The sequence below is a fragment of the Chaetura pelagica genome, unplaced genomic scaffold, assembly GCF_000747805.2.
Source record: "Chaetura pelagica isolate M959 unplaced genomic scaffold, ChaPel_1.0 scaffold82, whole genome shotgun sequence".
Taxonomy (NCBI): Eukaryota; Metazoa; Chordata; class Aves; order Apodiformes; family Apodidae; genus Chaetura; species Chaetura pelagica.
Window position 1 is genome coordinate 3,943,878 of NW_009952990.1, and position 17,928 is coordinate 3,961,805.

The 17,928-nt window shown below is 38.5% G+C and overlaps 1 protein-coding gene across 1 annotated transcript in view; it reads right to left on the reverse strand.

The window, feature by feature from the left end:
- The window catches only part of GABBR2 (gamma-aminobutyric acid (GABA) B receptor, 2), a 371,505-nt gene that overhangs the window by 238,186 nt on the left and 115,391 nt on the right, over positions 1–17,928 (reverse strand). Inside the window, exons 5-7 of the mRNA XM_009996521.1 lie at positions 12,285–12,350; positions 5,406–5,597; positions 3,111–3,347 (exon numbers count right to left, since the gene is read on the reverse strand). Of these exons, the coding sequence (XP_009994823.1) occupies positions 3,111–3,347; positions 5,406–5,597; positions 12,285–12,350 (495 nt within the window). The remainder of the gene's footprint in view (positions 1–3,110; positions 3,348–5,405; positions 5,598–12,284; positions 12,351–17,928) is intronic.

Sequence of the window (17,928 nt, forward strand, 5' to 3'; positions counted from 1 at the left end):
TGTTCCCAAAGCCCCCGTGACTCTGTGGGAAGCCCAGGCTGGAGCAGCTCCGGGCCTGGTGGGAAGGACTCAGGAAGGAGAGGTTTGTGGAGGACTCTATCCCATGGGAGGGACCCCGTGGGGAAGCAGGGAAGGACTGTAAGGAATCCTTCTTCCTGAGGAGGAAGGAGAAGCAGGAACCACCAGCCTGTGAAGTGACTCCAAACCCCATCCCCTGTCCCCCTGTGCTGCTGGGGGGAAGGAGGGAGAGAAACCAGGAACAGAAGGATTTGGGCCTGGGAAGAAGGGAGGGGTGGGGTAACACATGCAAGCCCTGCCCTGTGTGTGTTTGATTAGTGTGAAATTACTATTTTTTCCCCAAGTCGAGTCTGTTTTGTCCAGGACCTTAATCAGTGAAGATCCCTCCTTGTCCTTTGGGGCTGTTTCTTTGTTGTCGTGTTGTCTCAAACCACAACAGTATTATAGGAACAAGAAATATGATGACCGGAGTTACCAGGGCTGTACATTGTCATGATGACTCAGTAGATCAATCTTAAAGAGAAACATTTTACAAAGCACCATAGACAGCCTGGAGAGGTGGGCCAATGCCAACCTCATGAGGTGCAGCAAGGCCAAGTGCAAGGTCCTGCTCCTGGGTCAGCGCAACCCCAGGCACAGATACAGGCTGGGGAGAGAATTGAGTGAGAGCAGTCCTGAGGAGAAAGACTTGGAGGTTGTATTAGAAGAGAAGCTCAACATGAGCTGCCAGTGTGTGCTGGAGCCCAGAGAGCAACTGCATCCTGGGCTGCATCAAAAGAAGTGTGGCCAGCAGGGCCAGGGAGGTGATTCTGCCCCTCTGCTCTGCTCTGGTGAGACCCCACCTGGAATACTGTGTGCAGCTCTGGGGCCCTCAGCACAAGAAAGACATGGAGCTGTTGGAGAGGGTCCAGAGAAGGGCCATGAAGATGATCAGAGGCCTGAAGCACCTCTGCTATGAAGACAGGCTGAGAGAGTTGGAGCTATTCAGCCTAGAGAAGACAGAGAGGGTAGTGATAGGATAAGGGGTGATGGTGTTAAACTGAAAGAGGGTAGAATTAGGTTAGATATTAGGAAGAAATTCTTCACCATGAGGGTAGTAAGGCACTGGAATTGGTTGCACAGGGAGGTTGTGGATGCCCCCTCCCTGGAGGTGTTCAAGGACAGGTTGGATGAGGCTTTGTGCAGCCTGGTGTCCCTGCTTATAGTATGGAGGTTGGATCCTGATGATCTTTAAAGTTCCTTCCAACCTTAACCATTCAATTGTAATCTCTTTAAAAAGCATTATATCTCAGGGAATAAAGTAAGTAAACACAGCTGAATAAGGTTGGTGAAGCTTTGATTCATTCCCTCCCTAAAGGGACATAGTTCATATATGAGTTTCTTCTGGTATCTCTGAAACTAATAAAAAAGAGCCTTCTTCATCCTAGAGGTCTTGGATTTTTTTTTGGTGGGATGGAGCAGTGCAGGGCCATTAAGCAGTGCTAATGAAATCCATCAATTTTACCATAATTGGCTGTCAAGAGTAACCAGCAGGCAAAAAGGCTAAGACAGGGAAATAATTTGTTTTTTAAAAAAGGACCTGCATAGCAATATACAATTTCACCCACATTGCGAGATTCTGTACTTGGAATCACTCAGGACAAAGATGTCTGAGTCCCTGCAGTGTCTGGTTTATAGCTGCTACTGATTGTAAATTTTATCAAAGATCCAGTTCTGCTATGGATATATTTGGGATACCCCACGACTGCACAATTCTTTCCCTGAAACCATCAATCAAATTCTGTGTAAAAAGAAAGAAAACTTCATATTGTACAGGCAAATAGATTCTAATAGTCTCTTGACATATGATTGTTTTTTACTCACAAATCCTAAATCACTTTCAATTGCAATGTGATACCAAAGATGGGCTTCTTCAGCAATTAACAAAAATGCCAAAAAGTTGAGCTTGAACTTATTGTTGATGTCTATAAATAGGCATTTCCTTCTTGAACCAATTCATGACATGTATGACAACCTTCCGCTACTTCAACATGTGTTTGAGGTTAACTGATACCTAAGACAATTTAAAGTGATTGCAGACAGACTCTGACAAGCAATGGTTGAAATGTTGTCAACCTTCTGCATGCTCTTGCTGCAAGGAGGTGCTTGAAAGGATTCCTTCTGTGCACCACTAAAATACACATTTCTTTAAACCCTGATTTCCTTACCTAGTCATGTTGCAACCCAACTACACTGCCTAATGATGTTCCAGTAACTTCCTTGTTTTCTACTACTGGAAACTGAAGAAGAGTTGTGGAGTCTCCTCACATCTCTTGGTGAAGGAATATGGCTCTGCACGCTCCTGAACACACATGCACCATTAACTTCTGACTGATATTGCCTCAAATGCAATTAAGCAATTAAGAAGTCTTAGGTCCACATTCCTATTGCCCATCTTACTCTTCTAGAAACTAGAAGCGATGTCACTGAAACAAAAATATTACTATGAATTTTCAATAGAAACTAGAATGACATTATTACTACATGTGACCAGTTCTTAAGTCATAGTCAACATGCTTCAAACTTGACTGAAACAAAACAAAACAAATTTTAAATACACTTGAATGGCAACTGAATTATGTTATAAGAATATTTAGGATTTAAAGCATTGGAATTGGAGACACTGGTGTACTATAACCTATTATAAAAAAAACAATTATGGAGAGCAATGGGAAGTATTTTCAGATGCCATTCAAGCTACTCCTCAACTGCTAAAACAGTGACTTAAAAGGTTACTGCAGCTTGCAACACTTGTGGTTCCCCTGAGACCACTCTCAGTTCTTAATTCAGATTATATCCATGCTTAAAAATGTGATAACTGAGGGATTGTACAGTGTCATCACTTGGCATCAGAAGACAGGTAATGAGCAAGAGACTCAAGGCAATAAGAACATTAATTTTTAAAATTAAGCAAAACTGTGGAAGCTCTGAAGATAGAAGAAACACACAACTGTGTTTCTTTTTTAAGAGAATTTAAAATTTAATGCTTGCTTCAGCTACTGACACAAAATCACAAACCTCCTCCTCTCCACAAGTATCTGTTTAGCACTTACCGTTACTCCAAAGAAGTTGGTTTCATTCATGGCATCCAGAAAAATTTTGCCAAGTTTGTGATTTGTATAGTTAAAATCTTCAATTTTTTGGTGCTTGTTGGTGGCATTCAGATATTTCATTGCCTGCTGCAAGGTCTTGGCAATCACCCATATTCCATCATAAGCATAACCATGAAATTTGCTGGATTGCCCATCACCACGCTTAGCATTGTATTCATTTTCATACTGCTGTGGAGTCTGCAGACGAGAAAAAAAATCAGGTTTATTTCCATATTTAACATTTTACATATTTGCATCCAAAACTACACCTTGAACTGCACCCTTCAATTTAGAGACTTGTGTGGCTAATATAGAAAGGCCACCAAAGCAAAAATCAAGAAAGAAATCAAAATTACAAAAAAGTGCTGAAACGTGTGCTGCCTGACTTACAAGACTGATAGTAACTTAGGGGCCAGAGAGACTGAAAATCAGTTATTCTGCTTCTCTTTATGAAGGAAAACTTATTATTGAACAAAAGGCTTCAGTTCAACCAAAGGTACCAGCACACTGGTGAGCTGTAACAGTAGATCAGAGAACAAATCTGCATCCCTGCAAATTAGTGGTCTGATTACACTTTATAGGCTAATGCAAATCTGATAACCTTTATTTGATCAACAATTTGCTTAATATGAAATTATCTGGGTGGCAATTTGTCTACGTTTTACAAGTTTACTACGCTCTTTATGGTGTGCCAACTTATGATGAGTTGCCTGTATGTCAAGTTGCCTTTTGTGCTCTCTCAGCAAGGCACGACAGACAGATGAAAAAAAGACGAAAAGCAGCAAAATCAGGCATGTTTATTCACTGATCAGAGTTCACATGAATTTGTTCTATGATTAAATGGGCCTATGCCAACCTCACAAAGGTCAGGAAGGCCAAGTGCAGGGTCCTACACCTCAGATGGGCCAATCTCAAGCACAATTACAGGTTGGGTGGGGAATGGATTGAGAACAGCTCTGAGGAAAATGACTTGGGGGGATGGTTGATGGGAAGTTCAACATGAGCCAGCAATGTGCGCTTGCAGCCCAGAAAGCCAGCCGTGACCTGGGCTGCATCAAAAGAAGTGTGGCCAGCAGGTCAAGGGAAGCGGTTCTCCCCCTCTATTCTGCTCTCATGAGACCCCACCTGGAGTACTGTGCCTGGTTCTGGAGCCCCCAACACAAGAAGGACATGGGACTGTTGGAGTAAGTCCAGAGGGGGGGTCACAAAGATGATCAGAGGGCTAGAGCACCTCTCCTGTGAAGACAGGCGGAGGGAGTTGGGGTTGTTCAGTCTGGAGAAGAGAAGGCTCTGGGGAGACCTTATAGCAGCCTTCCAGTACCTGAAGGAGCTACAGGAAAGCTGGGGAGGGACTTTTTACAAGGGCATGTAGTGATAGGATGAGGGGTAATGGTTTCAAGCTGAAAGAGGGCGGATTTAGATTAGACATTAGGAAGAAGTTCTTCAGTGTGAGGGGGGTGACAAAATGGAACAGGTTGCTAAGAGAAGTTAGTTGTGGATGCCTCCTTCCTGGAAGTATTCAAGGCCAGGTTGGACACGGCTTTGAGCAACCTGGGCAAGTGGGAGGTGTCCCTGCCCATGCAGGGGAGTTGGATGTAGACGATCTCTAGGGTCCCTTCCAACCCAATCCAAACAATTCTAGAAATGTTATATACTTTTTGGAAATACCACATATTTACATATTCAAAAGAAGACCCACACCCCACACTCCCCTAGTTCTGAGAGGCATACATCACCAATGAAATTAGCCAATTGCAGGATTAGGTTTAAATATAAAAGTTCTCTGATTCTGTGCTGAATTATTTAACTTGACAAGACGCAGCATGTGGTATTGTACACTGTAATTAAAGATTTACTGTACATTTAACTGTAATATTCTTAAGGAAGGAACAGGACAGATTTGTGGCAAGGGACTTCTCTGCATCCTTACCCTGTAGAGAACTGGAACTGATTTCTAAACATTGTAAAATTGCAAACCAGTAGAAAGATGAGACTAACCATGAATCACCATCCCTGGAGGTAACTTAAAGACATGTAGGTGTGGTGCTTAGGGACATGGTTTAAGGAGGGATTTGGCAATGCTAGTTAACAGTTGGGACTTGATGGTCTTAAAGGTGATTCTTTGAGTTTGTGATGACTGCCAGCTCTCCTTCTAGAAGAATCCATCTCTGTCCTCAGTACTTTGCTGTGTCAAGACACTGGTGAGACAACTGATACATTGATTTCAATAAAATAGTTGGAGGAAAAAATACTAACCCTTCCTGATATGGTCTTTTTACTTTTTGAGCTGAGAGGCTCAAAGTCCACTCCGATATAACCTTCCATGGCTGCAAGAAGATTCTTGCTGAGACATTGTGAGGAATTAATCCAGGATTCCCACCAAAGGTTTTCATACCACCCAGGAATAATCCACTGATATTTGCTGCCATACATTTCTTCATCATAAGCCTACAAAGGAAGAAAAATATTAAAGCTGATAAACATTATAGTAGACATACTGAACATAATTGTTCTTTGTTCATGTATTTTCCATTATTAATAAAATTATGGCATAATTGAAAGATACACAAGTATTTTGAATGGTTTAGAATAATCACTTGCTAATAATGAAGACTCCTTTCTTGAAGATTCCCATCTTTGAAATTCACATGACATGAAAATAATTTCCTAAAACCTATTTTGCTATCAATAGGCCCTTTATTAAAAGACCCCCAAACAAACAGGAAAATAAAATACTGGATTGCAAAACTAGGGGAGATAAAGAGGAACGGTGTTAGAAGGCAAAGCATTTACACAGAAAATTCTCTAAAACCTGACTGTTACATGAGTGGAAGGACCACTATGCTACCATGTTTAAACTAATTTATTATCCTGATATCATCTGAGAGACCACATAAAGCAGAATAAAACTTAACAAGAAAACTTAGATCCTAGGCACCATCAAATTATAATGTTGCAAATATAAATGACAGGCCTGAGCTAAAACGGAGACCACAGGGGCATGAAGCAAGTGGTTTCTTCTGAGAAAAAGGAATCAACAGCAAATTGATAAAGCAAGCAAATCTCAGTGATTTATCTTTTTTTTTCCAGCAAGAAATTTCTTAAGGTGAAATTCTGTATTGTTTGAATACTGATTACAGCCCACTGTACTCCAAGATACTGAGATGATGATTATCTCCTTTCAACACAGAGCAGACACATATAAGAGGAAATGGAAATACTTCATTAATCAGGCACATATGCTGTTGTGCCTAAAAGCTGATCTATTCTCAATGGGTATTCTATTCCATTGTGGAGAGTGTTCTAAGATAAAATTAGCAAATTTTATCTCAGATGTCTCCCTCACTGGCTTGAAACTAGATATTTTTCTTTTGACATTTCAATCAGACTCCATTTCAAACCAGCAGGTTTCGTGCTTCTTCGGCTCCTAATATAAGCAATACTGGAGACACAAGGCATACTTAGAAGATAAAAATTCCAGGTTTTGGAAATATATGATGCAACTTTAGAGCTCTTAACTGAAAAACTGCTACATCTTCAGAGAAAATGTTAAAGAAGGAGGAAATTATGAGAATGCAAAGACATATTAGTCATTAAGAACATAACAGCTCTGAAAAATATCCCAAAATATCCCAAAGATCATACATTTATCAGATAAATAAAAATGAATAGCAAAACATATGAAATAGGACAGCCTCCTAAATATGTTAATACCTACATTCAAATTGGGCTTTAAATCTGTGAAGGCTATTGTAATTGTGCCAACTCAGTTCATAAATGTATTGTGCAAAAAGCAGATTTGTATGGCCCCTCGTTGCAGAAGCTTTTGTTCAGCCAAAATAGAATTTCATGCATTTGTCTACAACACTGCTTGAAAGGGCTCCTGTCTGAAACCCAGTGTCTTGTATCTCACATCTTACTTGGACAAGTAATTCATGTGGATTGTGGAATTCCTCTTGCTTATTAATTCTACCCTTCCAGAAACACATCTGCTTTTGCTCTTCTACCCATCTCCACTCCTGCTACAGCTATTTCAACACCACATCCCAAATTCACCTGTGAGGAAAACAGCAATCCCATCCTGTGATATTTTCTGATGTCTAAAAGGGTTTCCATTACGCAAGGAGGGCATCCAATACCTTTCAGTAATATAGTGGCTGTTACTTGTCAGTTTTTTAAATCGCTGAGAACACAGATTGACACAGAATAGTGCTTTTAGGGAAGGACAATCTTCTCTAGTTTCTCCCTGCTCTAAACTGATTGAAATATCAGTTTGTGTGTTGCAAGAAAGTATTGGCTGTGGAATATTCTGAAATTTGGGCTCTTGGAAATTTTCTGTTTGCATAAGCACTTGAGCCTGTTTCCTGCATGGTCTGTAAATGTCCTAGGATACGGGCTGAAAATTTAAAATTTTAAAAGAGCCAGAAATGCCATCCTGGAAACAAGGGATCATTCCCAACAAGGCTGCATGGAAACTTTCACAATCCTGCAAGAATTCGGTTTTAAAAAAAAGCAACAAACACTTTAAGAGCTGTCAGCTCTTCACTTGAGTTCTGGTGGAATGGTAGGTCTTGAAGGATAGTCTGGGGAAAGCAAATTAAGGAACAAAATTGGCTCTTCCAAAGCTTAGCACCAAGACCATGCAGTCATTGTTTCTAGTGACAGCACACTTGTTAGTGTTCAGTATTTAGACTACAGAAGACTTATTTAAAAATCATGTTTTGTGCCACCATTTCCTCCCTGTCAATTCTACTAAGTGGCGATTATTCTTCTGCTTAAAAGGTACAGTTCCTTGAAATTTGCCAGACTTTCTTGAACCACTTGAATGCACACAGACCACCACTTACAGGTTTTAGTTTCAAACAAGATTTGTTGGCACACAAGAGTAAGGTGAAGGTTTAGAAGAGATTTATAGCATTAGAACAGCATAAAGCAGTCATATGTGTTTCCTAGTAGTTCACAAAGGGCTGCAAAGCCCAGAGTTGCTGTCAAGCAGCCAGGAAAATGTCCTGAACATTTTCCATCCTTGTAAGACTGAATTCTAAATTTAAATTTTTTTTAACTTTTCATTTTTTGTTTGAATCCACAGAGATGCTTCTTTACGGCAAAGAAATTTCTGTAAGAGATCTTTCTGTGTGTAGTAAATAATTACTAGTAGTTTGTTTAAACGGACCTGCAAAAGCTTACCCCCACTGAATTTCCATCAAGTTTCCATTACGTCAGCATGGACACATCCCATATCTGACCCCTCAAGAATGCCTATAGACTTCTGAATCTCAATAAACCTCCATCTGTTTCTCATTAAAAATTAACAGTGCCTTTAATTCCTAAACAGAGACTCAGCAGTAAAGCTCTATCACCTTAAGGAGAACAGAGTCCAGTCCTTTTGTATCATCCATGCTGATTAAGCCTGGCCTTACTTATTATTAAATGTTTACTAAAAGAAAGTCATGCAGTGACCTATACATAATAGTAATCTTCTTTAATTGTCTTTAGACAGATAATTGGATCAACTAGGCTTCAGTCTTGATGTGGGCATGACTATACAGCATTATGTCTATGGCTTAAAGATAGTATGTTAGAAAAATCCCCATGACAATCTTTTATGAATAAAATTTTCTGCACAACTGAAATTTTTATTGGGAAGATGCAATTTCATGTTAATCCAATTTCAAATGAAAAAAAAAAAAAAAGATCATGACTATTCAGTACAGCTGACCATTTTGATTACCTAAGTGTAAACTTTTGAGCAAAATATACTGATTTCTATTCCATGAAAAATATCACATTCATCCCACTAAGGTGAAAACAACATTAGAAAGCTAAGATTTCCCATAGAATTAAAATTGCTAACTGCTTTTTGACACTAGTGTTAAGTGAATAGCTAAGCTTGTTTAAATTATCCTAGAAAACACCTGCTAACATTCCCTTTGGCTTGAATTAATCCTGTCATATTTTAAAAGTTTGCCACTGAATTGACAGTCTTTTAGTCCACTTATCTTTATGTGCTCTGCATCTTCTATGTGTGTGTGTGGTTGGAGGCAGGGGGAAGGAGTGGAGGGAAGGGAGGAAATAGCCAGGCAGAATGAAAATGAGCATATAATCTCCAATGGATGTCCTGAGAAAACCTCACAGCATATGATTGTTGTATCCAGACAGAAAACTGAGGCAGGCTTCAAAGATTTTCCCACCTACGTAAATCATTAGCAAATTATATTCAAGTTACAACCACAATCAGAAAAAAAATAAACATCTTGTGCTAGTACAACAGCACCTTCCTTTTAACAAATCCCAAAGCCTTTCTCTGACTGACATCAGCCACCTTGCAAAATATAGCAGGAGATCTGTCTGAAGATACACTCGGGGAAGGGGGTTTAAAAATTGGACAGATCTAAATAATGTGCTGGCAGATGTGTAGCTGTAGGAGTATATGAGTCAACAATATATTTTATGACTAATAACAAGATTACTGATTATTGTAGATCATTAATACAGAAATGACCTACTTTGAACTGCCCTCTCCTGCATTCAGTCTCCTGCTCTCATATATTTATATGAGCCTAAACACACGATCTCTCAGATTTCTCCAGGCTCCAGAAAAATCCCCCTTATTTTTTGACACTAATGTCCTTTAGAAGCAGTCATCACCCTTTAAGCTGCTCTGGGTTATGCACGCTTCCCATGTTTGTTCCAAAGCCTTGCTGCAGAAAGCTGCAGCACAATTTCGTGCGATGAAAGAGACAGCCCCCACCTGAAGGACTTCAGACAAGAGAAGTGCAGGTAAGAGGACACCCTGCTCCTCTGAGGACTTCTAGGATTTCTTGTAGCAGGGTTCTCCATTTCTCAATATGCCTGCCTCAGCCCCTTTTTTTTTTATTCAAGTGGTTTTTGTCTGTCAGTTTTGCAGGCACAGGCCTTCCCACGAGAAGGGAAAAGGCCCAGCAAACTGAGCTGGTAACAACCTGGAAAGGTATGAGCAGAGGGCCAAGCGGATGTGCATGACACCAGCTGCTCTCCGGTGTTGAAGAACACGAAGCTCAGCCCAGCCACAGCGAGGCCTGAAATGGAGATAAAGTAATAACAAACAGAGAAACAACAAAGTTTGCTTGGTGAGAACAAGGCCTTCATGTTTTTTTCCTACTGCTTTCCTTTTATTCAACAGTGAGAGATGTCGGAGGTATGGCTAATGGTTTAATGACAGCAGTCAATCCACTTTATTCTATAACAGCCTGGTGCCATTTTTTATTTAAAAAAAGATCTCCATACACTTTCCCTGGGAAGTTGCTGGACCTTCTCTCCTCCAGCAGGGATGCCTGGCAGAGAGACTGATTCTCGGGAGTTGCAGTCCGACCAAGGACACCCAGCTGTGGCCTGACATGGGTGAGAAATATTACTCATTCAATGTCTTTATTAGCAAACTTAACATCAATTAATCTTCATTATTGAATTAGCATTGTAAGATCCTTTAAAGATGATGGTTGATATTTTAGGCCTAGTATGTGATTTGATAATAAGTAAGTTGCTAGCATTTTAGCAGTTAACCTTTGTTGTCTGATTTAATTATAAGTAGTAAATTCACTACTAATATACCCTTTGCATCCTACTTCTGTTCTTATCTCCCAGGTTCCCTACATTTTTACTGTACTCATGCCTCTTGCTCAGAATAATTAAAACCCCCAATGTTGTATGGAATAAATTTTGATTGCTGCAAATACTCATTGTCTGTCATCCATCCCATCTGGGACATTTCTTCAGTGGCCTCACATGCACATAGACTTGGAAAAGAATTGCAGAGGAAGGCAACCAGATAGTATGGGCAGTGGCATGAGTGAGGCCAGTGTCTTGTCTAACATTGGCTTGGAAGACAGTTCTGACCAGGATCTCTCACCTGAGGAAAAGCAGCCCAACCACAAGAGAACTGAGGAGGAGCTGGGCTGCAGAAGGACCATTCCTTCTTTCAGGCATGGAAAAAATGGGATATTATCTCCAACAATCCAATTTAAATGCTGGAACAAAAAGGGCTATGTACAAAGAATGATCAAAGATGAGAAGGATAAAAAGAAATTAATGTTTTCTATTTTTTTCTGGATGCTAAGATATTTTTTTCCTTCTAAAAATACTCTACAATCTCCTTTCCATATTTTGCCAGCAACTGGGACAGCTGCTGAGTATGAACCAATATGTGCCTGAAGAACCTGCAGCACTCAGATTTTGAACTTCTGCCTTTCCTTTCTCTGCTTGGATAGGTAACTTGATAGGTCTCTCTAAGTGAACACTAAAAAATGCCCTTTGAAATGTAAATGTTATCATTATTGCTTTTCTACTGTATTTGTTGTGTTCTTGGCTCATACAGAAAGAATCTTTTTATTCAGACTAAGAATTCAATATAAATAGAAAATTTCGGCCACTAAAAGCTGCCTGTTTGTTTGGGGTGGTTTTTTGTTGTTTTTTTTTAGCGGCTACAAATAAAAAGCCACATTTTAACCCTACTACATTTGATGGCAATCAAAATGTGTGAGATAAATAGCAAGGAGAGGGAATTTTATCGATGCTGAACTTACCACACTTCTTTTACTTTAAACATTATTTTTTTTACAAACAAGTACTTGCTCTCACATAAAACACGTAAAATGTACAGCAGTAACAGACAACTGTACAATTAGCAACATTTTGAGTAGCAGAAATTATTAGGGTTGCTCAGTTAGCATGTATAGGAACTGCTTAAAATTCTTTCAAAGAAAAACATGCAAAACCACATATGAGCAGACATTGCCAGCAGAACACTACCCTTGGACAAGATTAAAATCCTACAGTTCTCTGTATCTGCTGCTACACATACAAGTGTTTCCCCGTATCTGACATGAAGAGAAGTGCTCAAGCTCATTTTGGCATTTAATTCCATGACAGGACAGCAATAAGCAGCTAATCATGCAGTCCACGCCTAAATTCCACTGAAGTAAAGAATGAAGTATTTTATTGAAAGTAAATCGGAGCTAACCATGTGTAACCTCTCTTGAGGATATAAACCTCGACAGAGATGAACCCTGTGAAGAAATGCTTATGCTAAAATGTTTTTTTTTCATCTAAATGTAATGCATTCTTTATTCTGATATGCAATTAAATAGATCTACTTACGCAGCAGAAAACTTTAACAGCCATTTCCTCATCAAACTGGCCAAGGATTATCCGAACGTCATTACCCTGCAGATTGAATGAGATATGTGGCAGTTACATACAATCACAGACTTTACAGAAACCACTTCAGATAGCCATTCAAATTGTGCAGAGAGTTTGCACAGATTACAGCTGCAGACAGCAAACTTAAATCCGAACTATTCCATTTTCTTTAAGTTTGAAATCATGCAAGAGACAGCAGCTGAGGTGTTTGGAGAAAATTGTTAAGCAACTGCACTAATTAGAATAAAAATGTAATGTTTATCTTGTCAAATATTACTATTTAATAACAATAAACTATCAAATATTCTTTTGATCCCTTGCAAGATTTCTTCTTTTAAAGTTTTGCATATTAAAACCAGCTGTAAAGATAACTTTTCACTGCTTCCATGAACTAATGCTGTAAAGAGATACAATTCGTGAATAGTGTGCCCACTTTCTTAATTTTTAAAGGTTTTACTCACACAACATCTTCTGTACAGTCACTATAAAACATTGTCAGTCCCTCCTCTCCTCCTCCTCCCCCCCTCAACACATTAAAAAAAAATCATCACACATTAAGAATCTATGACTGAAGTAAAAATAAATAATTTCATTTTCATACTTAGAAACTGATTAAGAAAACATTCCTAAATTTGGGTGCATACACAGGAAAATATTTCAGGAACTGGGCTAGCTTTTTTCTTGTGTGAAAAATTGCTGCTAACATCTATAAAACACAGAACAGATAGCTTTTTATGACAATATTACCTTTCATTTCACACAAAAGCTGGGTTCTCAGCAAAAGCTTAAGCAAATCTAATTTTTCATTTATTTTATAAAACACTTGGTTAGAATTAATAGTAGCTCTTTCTGTCTCCAAGGGAAAAAGAAACAGATGATTTGGTGTGAATTTGAGTGGTGAACAACATTCCAGTTTTAATTAAATCCATTAATCAAAGATTTTAAGTTTAGGTAATTTCAGTATTTGTTTCCTCCCATTCAACAGAAAATATAATGATGGACAGTACAGAAATATACTAAAATGCTTCCGTGATTAAATGCATGAAATCAGCATCACTAATAGCATGGTTAAAGTCAGCCAGTAAGTAATATCCTTTGCTCATTCTGAACCTGTGCATTTTGAATAAGCCTGCTCCCCTTTACTTTTATGTTCTGCCACAGATTGATAAAGTGACGTAAATCTTACTGAAGTAGATTAGAATCTTTTAAAATAAACTTAAAGAGGTCAAATGAAACTAAACAAACATATTACACAAATTACAGCAGTAGTATTACAGTTTTTGCAAAGACAATAAATAGATTTAGGAATTACGCAGCAAAAGAAACCCTCACCTATTATCCCTATTTTTCACATTTTAAAAATAATTCTGGTCACTCTTGGAACTCCAAGCCTGAATTGCTTGACCTCTCTGAACATAAAAATGCATTTGAAAAAAAGAGTAGCAAAGTTTGGTTAAAAAATAAATGACACAGCACTCAATTATTAAACGTCAAATCGAATAAATTCCTTTTCATTATCTATCATGTTGAGAACCAACTTAAAAAATACAGAACGTGTGCTGCTTCATGGTTTCAGAGCACCAGCAACTGCAGGCTGGGGGTAGGGAATAATTCTCCAGTGCATGTACAACGCTGCCCACTGGCTCTGTGACAGCCTTCAAACTGAAGGTGCAGTGCCTGTGGGATATGGTCCGAAGCCTTAAAACCTTACTTCCACCTAATTATCACATAAACCTGAATACATTTCCCACAGTTTTTACTACAAAAACTGTATACTTAATCCTGGTTTGGTTTGTTTGGGGTTTGTTCATTGTTCTGTTTGTTGGGGTTTTTTCCCTAGAAAGATGCTATACCTTTTCAACAGTCTTACCATCTGCAAGGATTGTTTTATACTAAAATCCCTGTGTGATTTGCAATAGTACTCAGATTCAAATCTTGCACATTCAGCCACATGAGTATGTGGCTCTACACTTCCTTTTTGTCTACAGGCATGCAAGTAAACAGGTGCTCAATGAATTAATCTTGAAATATTTTACTTAAGGCACAGGAGAGCCCTATTCTAATACTGGCAGAAAATCTTATTTTCAAACATCCTCTGCTCTTGTTCAGGCACCCAAGCAAATGGGTGTATTTGCTGATTTTTCCAGCTGCCGGCAGGTCCCAGTTCAGAATATCTGACCGTTTCAATATCTAACTGAAAATCTCAGGGAAGCTGGGTCTTCTGTTAGGCAGGAACCTTCACTTCCTTCACAAGCTGAGCTTCTGATGCCAGAACAGGAAATCTGCTAAATGTGAGAACCACATCCCAACCAAGTTCTGGAGAAACCCTGATGAACAAGAAAGCTTCATGGCTCAAGTTCAAAGACCAGCTATGGCTCTGGAACTTGAAGACCACTGACGTTCTGTAATCCTAGGATGTATGATTGAGCCAAGACGAAATACTCAAATGTTCTTTTGCCTAAATTAATGAGTTTCCATGTTAACACATAAATTCCTGGTTTTGTAGTAGTCAGTACAGTAAGGACATTAGCATGCCTGTCTTCACTAAAAGATGTGGATGGTATCAAACCAGAAATTGACTGAAGAAGATCAAAATAAATGTTCTATTACCACCTATTTAAAGAATAAGTAATGAGTACTCCATTTAAAGTATTATGCCATTGAAGTTGAATTCTGAGTTGTAACAAATAATGCTATTTTTCATGTATTTTTATGTGTAATATGCTAAGAAATGGAAAGATTTTCTGACAGAAATATAAATTCTCAGTTCTCCCCTCTCTCTCTCCTGATTAATAAAGTTGTACCATGAAGAACATAATATACAGTTCTTGTTGCTTAGTCATATATGGGAAATCATAAGAATATTCCTTCAGTTTATAACCACGCAGATATCAATACAACACTGTGAGATGTGCTGTTTGGGCTTTTATGACTTGCAGTTAAAAAGAGTGGAAAATTTAGTATGCAGTCATGTAACTGAATAATTGTATGTTAGAACATATGTAGAAGGAACAGATATGTCTGTTCATTAGCTTTTCCTCTTCCACACATAACATTTTTCCTCTATGCAATGACACCATCCTAGCCTCTTTCTGCTTTTTTGCATTCCCCTGCGCATTTTTCCAAAATTCCTTCCTGAAGAACTGAATTCAACATGGTAATTAAGCCTAGATCCATTGGATCCAAGGCTTGGGTCTGCTGGTTCTTTCCTGAATAAAAGACACCGGAAGTTCAAATTCATGCAACTGGACACAACTCAAATCCCTTGCAGAGATTCTACCTGGATGGACAGTGAAATCTGCACCAAAATGTATCAGAGCTGTGTTCATGTCAGTGCTTGCAGGTTCAGATATATGTCCATATTATGGTCTTATGCAAAGAGAGATATGAGATACTTACTGCGGCATAATTTTTTTTTCCCTTTCAGTTACACTGTTAACTGCGTATTGACTAGTATGAATTCCTGGCAAGGATATACCCTTCCTTTACACCAACTCTCTTGGAACTGACACAATTTAACGCAGCATAAGTCTCTTGCAGGGATCAAAGAAGTCACTAACTGGATCGCAGCAAGTGTCAAGTACTCTTTCTTTCTCATAGAGTTGTAAATTGCTTGCATGGAGCTAAAGCATATTTGAGAGAAGAGTTTTTAATTCATGGAACTAGGCAGGTGATCTATGAGATGATTAAAAACATCCCAGAGGGAAGACAACTCCCCAAAAGGCACTTAGATAAAAAGACCAATGTTTAGACCATTTGCCAGATGGTGAGCTGTCATATTTACTCTTCTCAGGGATTAGAGTAGCAATATCAGCATTTAAGCTTTGCCCCTCAGTAAGCAATACATATGTTCCCATATGGAGTAAAGTTCAAACAAGAAAATGGAGAAGAATTACATTCCATTTACCCAGAGTTGTGGCGGACTGTCCATAAGCACATGCTTTACAAATTAAGACTATAGAACAGCCTCAAAAATTAACTAGTCTTGATTTCTTCTTTCTCTCCTATAGGTGAGAATATTATTCATCCACTACATATAAAGCATTTTGGGCACTACCAGCAGCTGAGAAGTATAAACCCTAGTAGTATAAGACCATGAGGATCAAGACATCTAAGATGCTCCACTGAGGAATGAAGAACATGTCTCCTCCACTATCAATTCTAACAGGCTCAGATATGAGGCACTCTTTAGCCTTTTCAGAATTTTTGAGTGATACACACTATGCTGGAATAGGCAGCTATTTTTTTCTGGCCTGCAGAGTTTCCCTTCTGTGATCAGATTTTAATCGGTCTCATTTCTAATGAATAACACCAAAATGTTGTATTACGCGTCTTCCCAGAGAAGGATTGCTACAATATCTCATCTGCCAAGAAAAGTCAATGTCTTGGCAGATTCTTTATGAAATATCTAAATTGTACAGCTCAGACACTCTGTCATATTCTCTACTGTGTATCTGACAGTCAAGATGATATCAATAAATCTAAGCAAAGCTTTGTCAACTTTGTCAACAGAGGTATCTGCATGTTCTGCCCTCTAAATGCCTGAATTGAAGACCCTGAAGAGTAGCCTCTAACCTTAGCTATGGAATAACTGATGGTGAAGGTGAACTAGAGAATGTCAGCTCCTACCAAATATACATGCTGGCAAAACTTGCTGATTTCTGTGTTAGAGTGCACATCACTCACTTTGACTGAGGCTGCAATGAAACCTTGCTCCTGGCCCAGAATTTTAAAAGTTAATTAACTTCATTGAGTTATGACAGATCCTATTTGGTCAGTATCCAAAACAACTATCGTATGTGGGAAATCAGATGCAAAATGTTTCATTGAATTTGAATTCATATGTTGCAAAAGTTTTGTCCTACATGCAAGATACAAGAATGTTGGAAGCAGAAGTGTTATTGCTCATATAATTTGCCTGTGCATGCTTAGAAGTTTTAAACAAGTGAGTTGATGTACAAATGCATATCCTCCAACATCCCTTTCTCTAAACAAAAAAATTATTTTAAAATATATCCTTAAGTCTAAATTTACTTTCCAGCTGTCATTCAAAGACACTGGAGTCAATAAAGTAAAAGTTTCTGGGAAAGATATATTTCTGCAAATCATAACAGATATTTCTATTTTTTTTGTATTGCATAATCTTTTTTTTATTATTATTTAAACTGTATTAAGGAAAAGGGAGGGTATTTTATGTCTATTTTAATCACAAGTACAGTAAGTAGATACCAGTTTACATATATTAGATTTACATCTTGAAGAAAAGAATTAACATTTTCAGAATTTGTTAGCTAAGGTATGCCTGACATAAGTACTTACGGACAACTAACCCTATTTTCCTGTTAAGAATAAGCATCTGTGTAGATAACTGTTTATTTATTGTTGTAGTTACTTGTTTTGAAGAAGAAATCAGGAGATAATTTTAATATATTGTTTGATAGAGTCTTCTAGTTTCCCCTGTAAAACGAACAGTGCATTGTTGACAGAGAGCTAGAATCTCATTGCTTCTTCTAGCCTTCAGCCTAAATATACATGCTTATATGCATTTTTTTCTTGTTCTTACATCATCACCTGCCTTCAGATAGCTTTCTGATGACAGAGG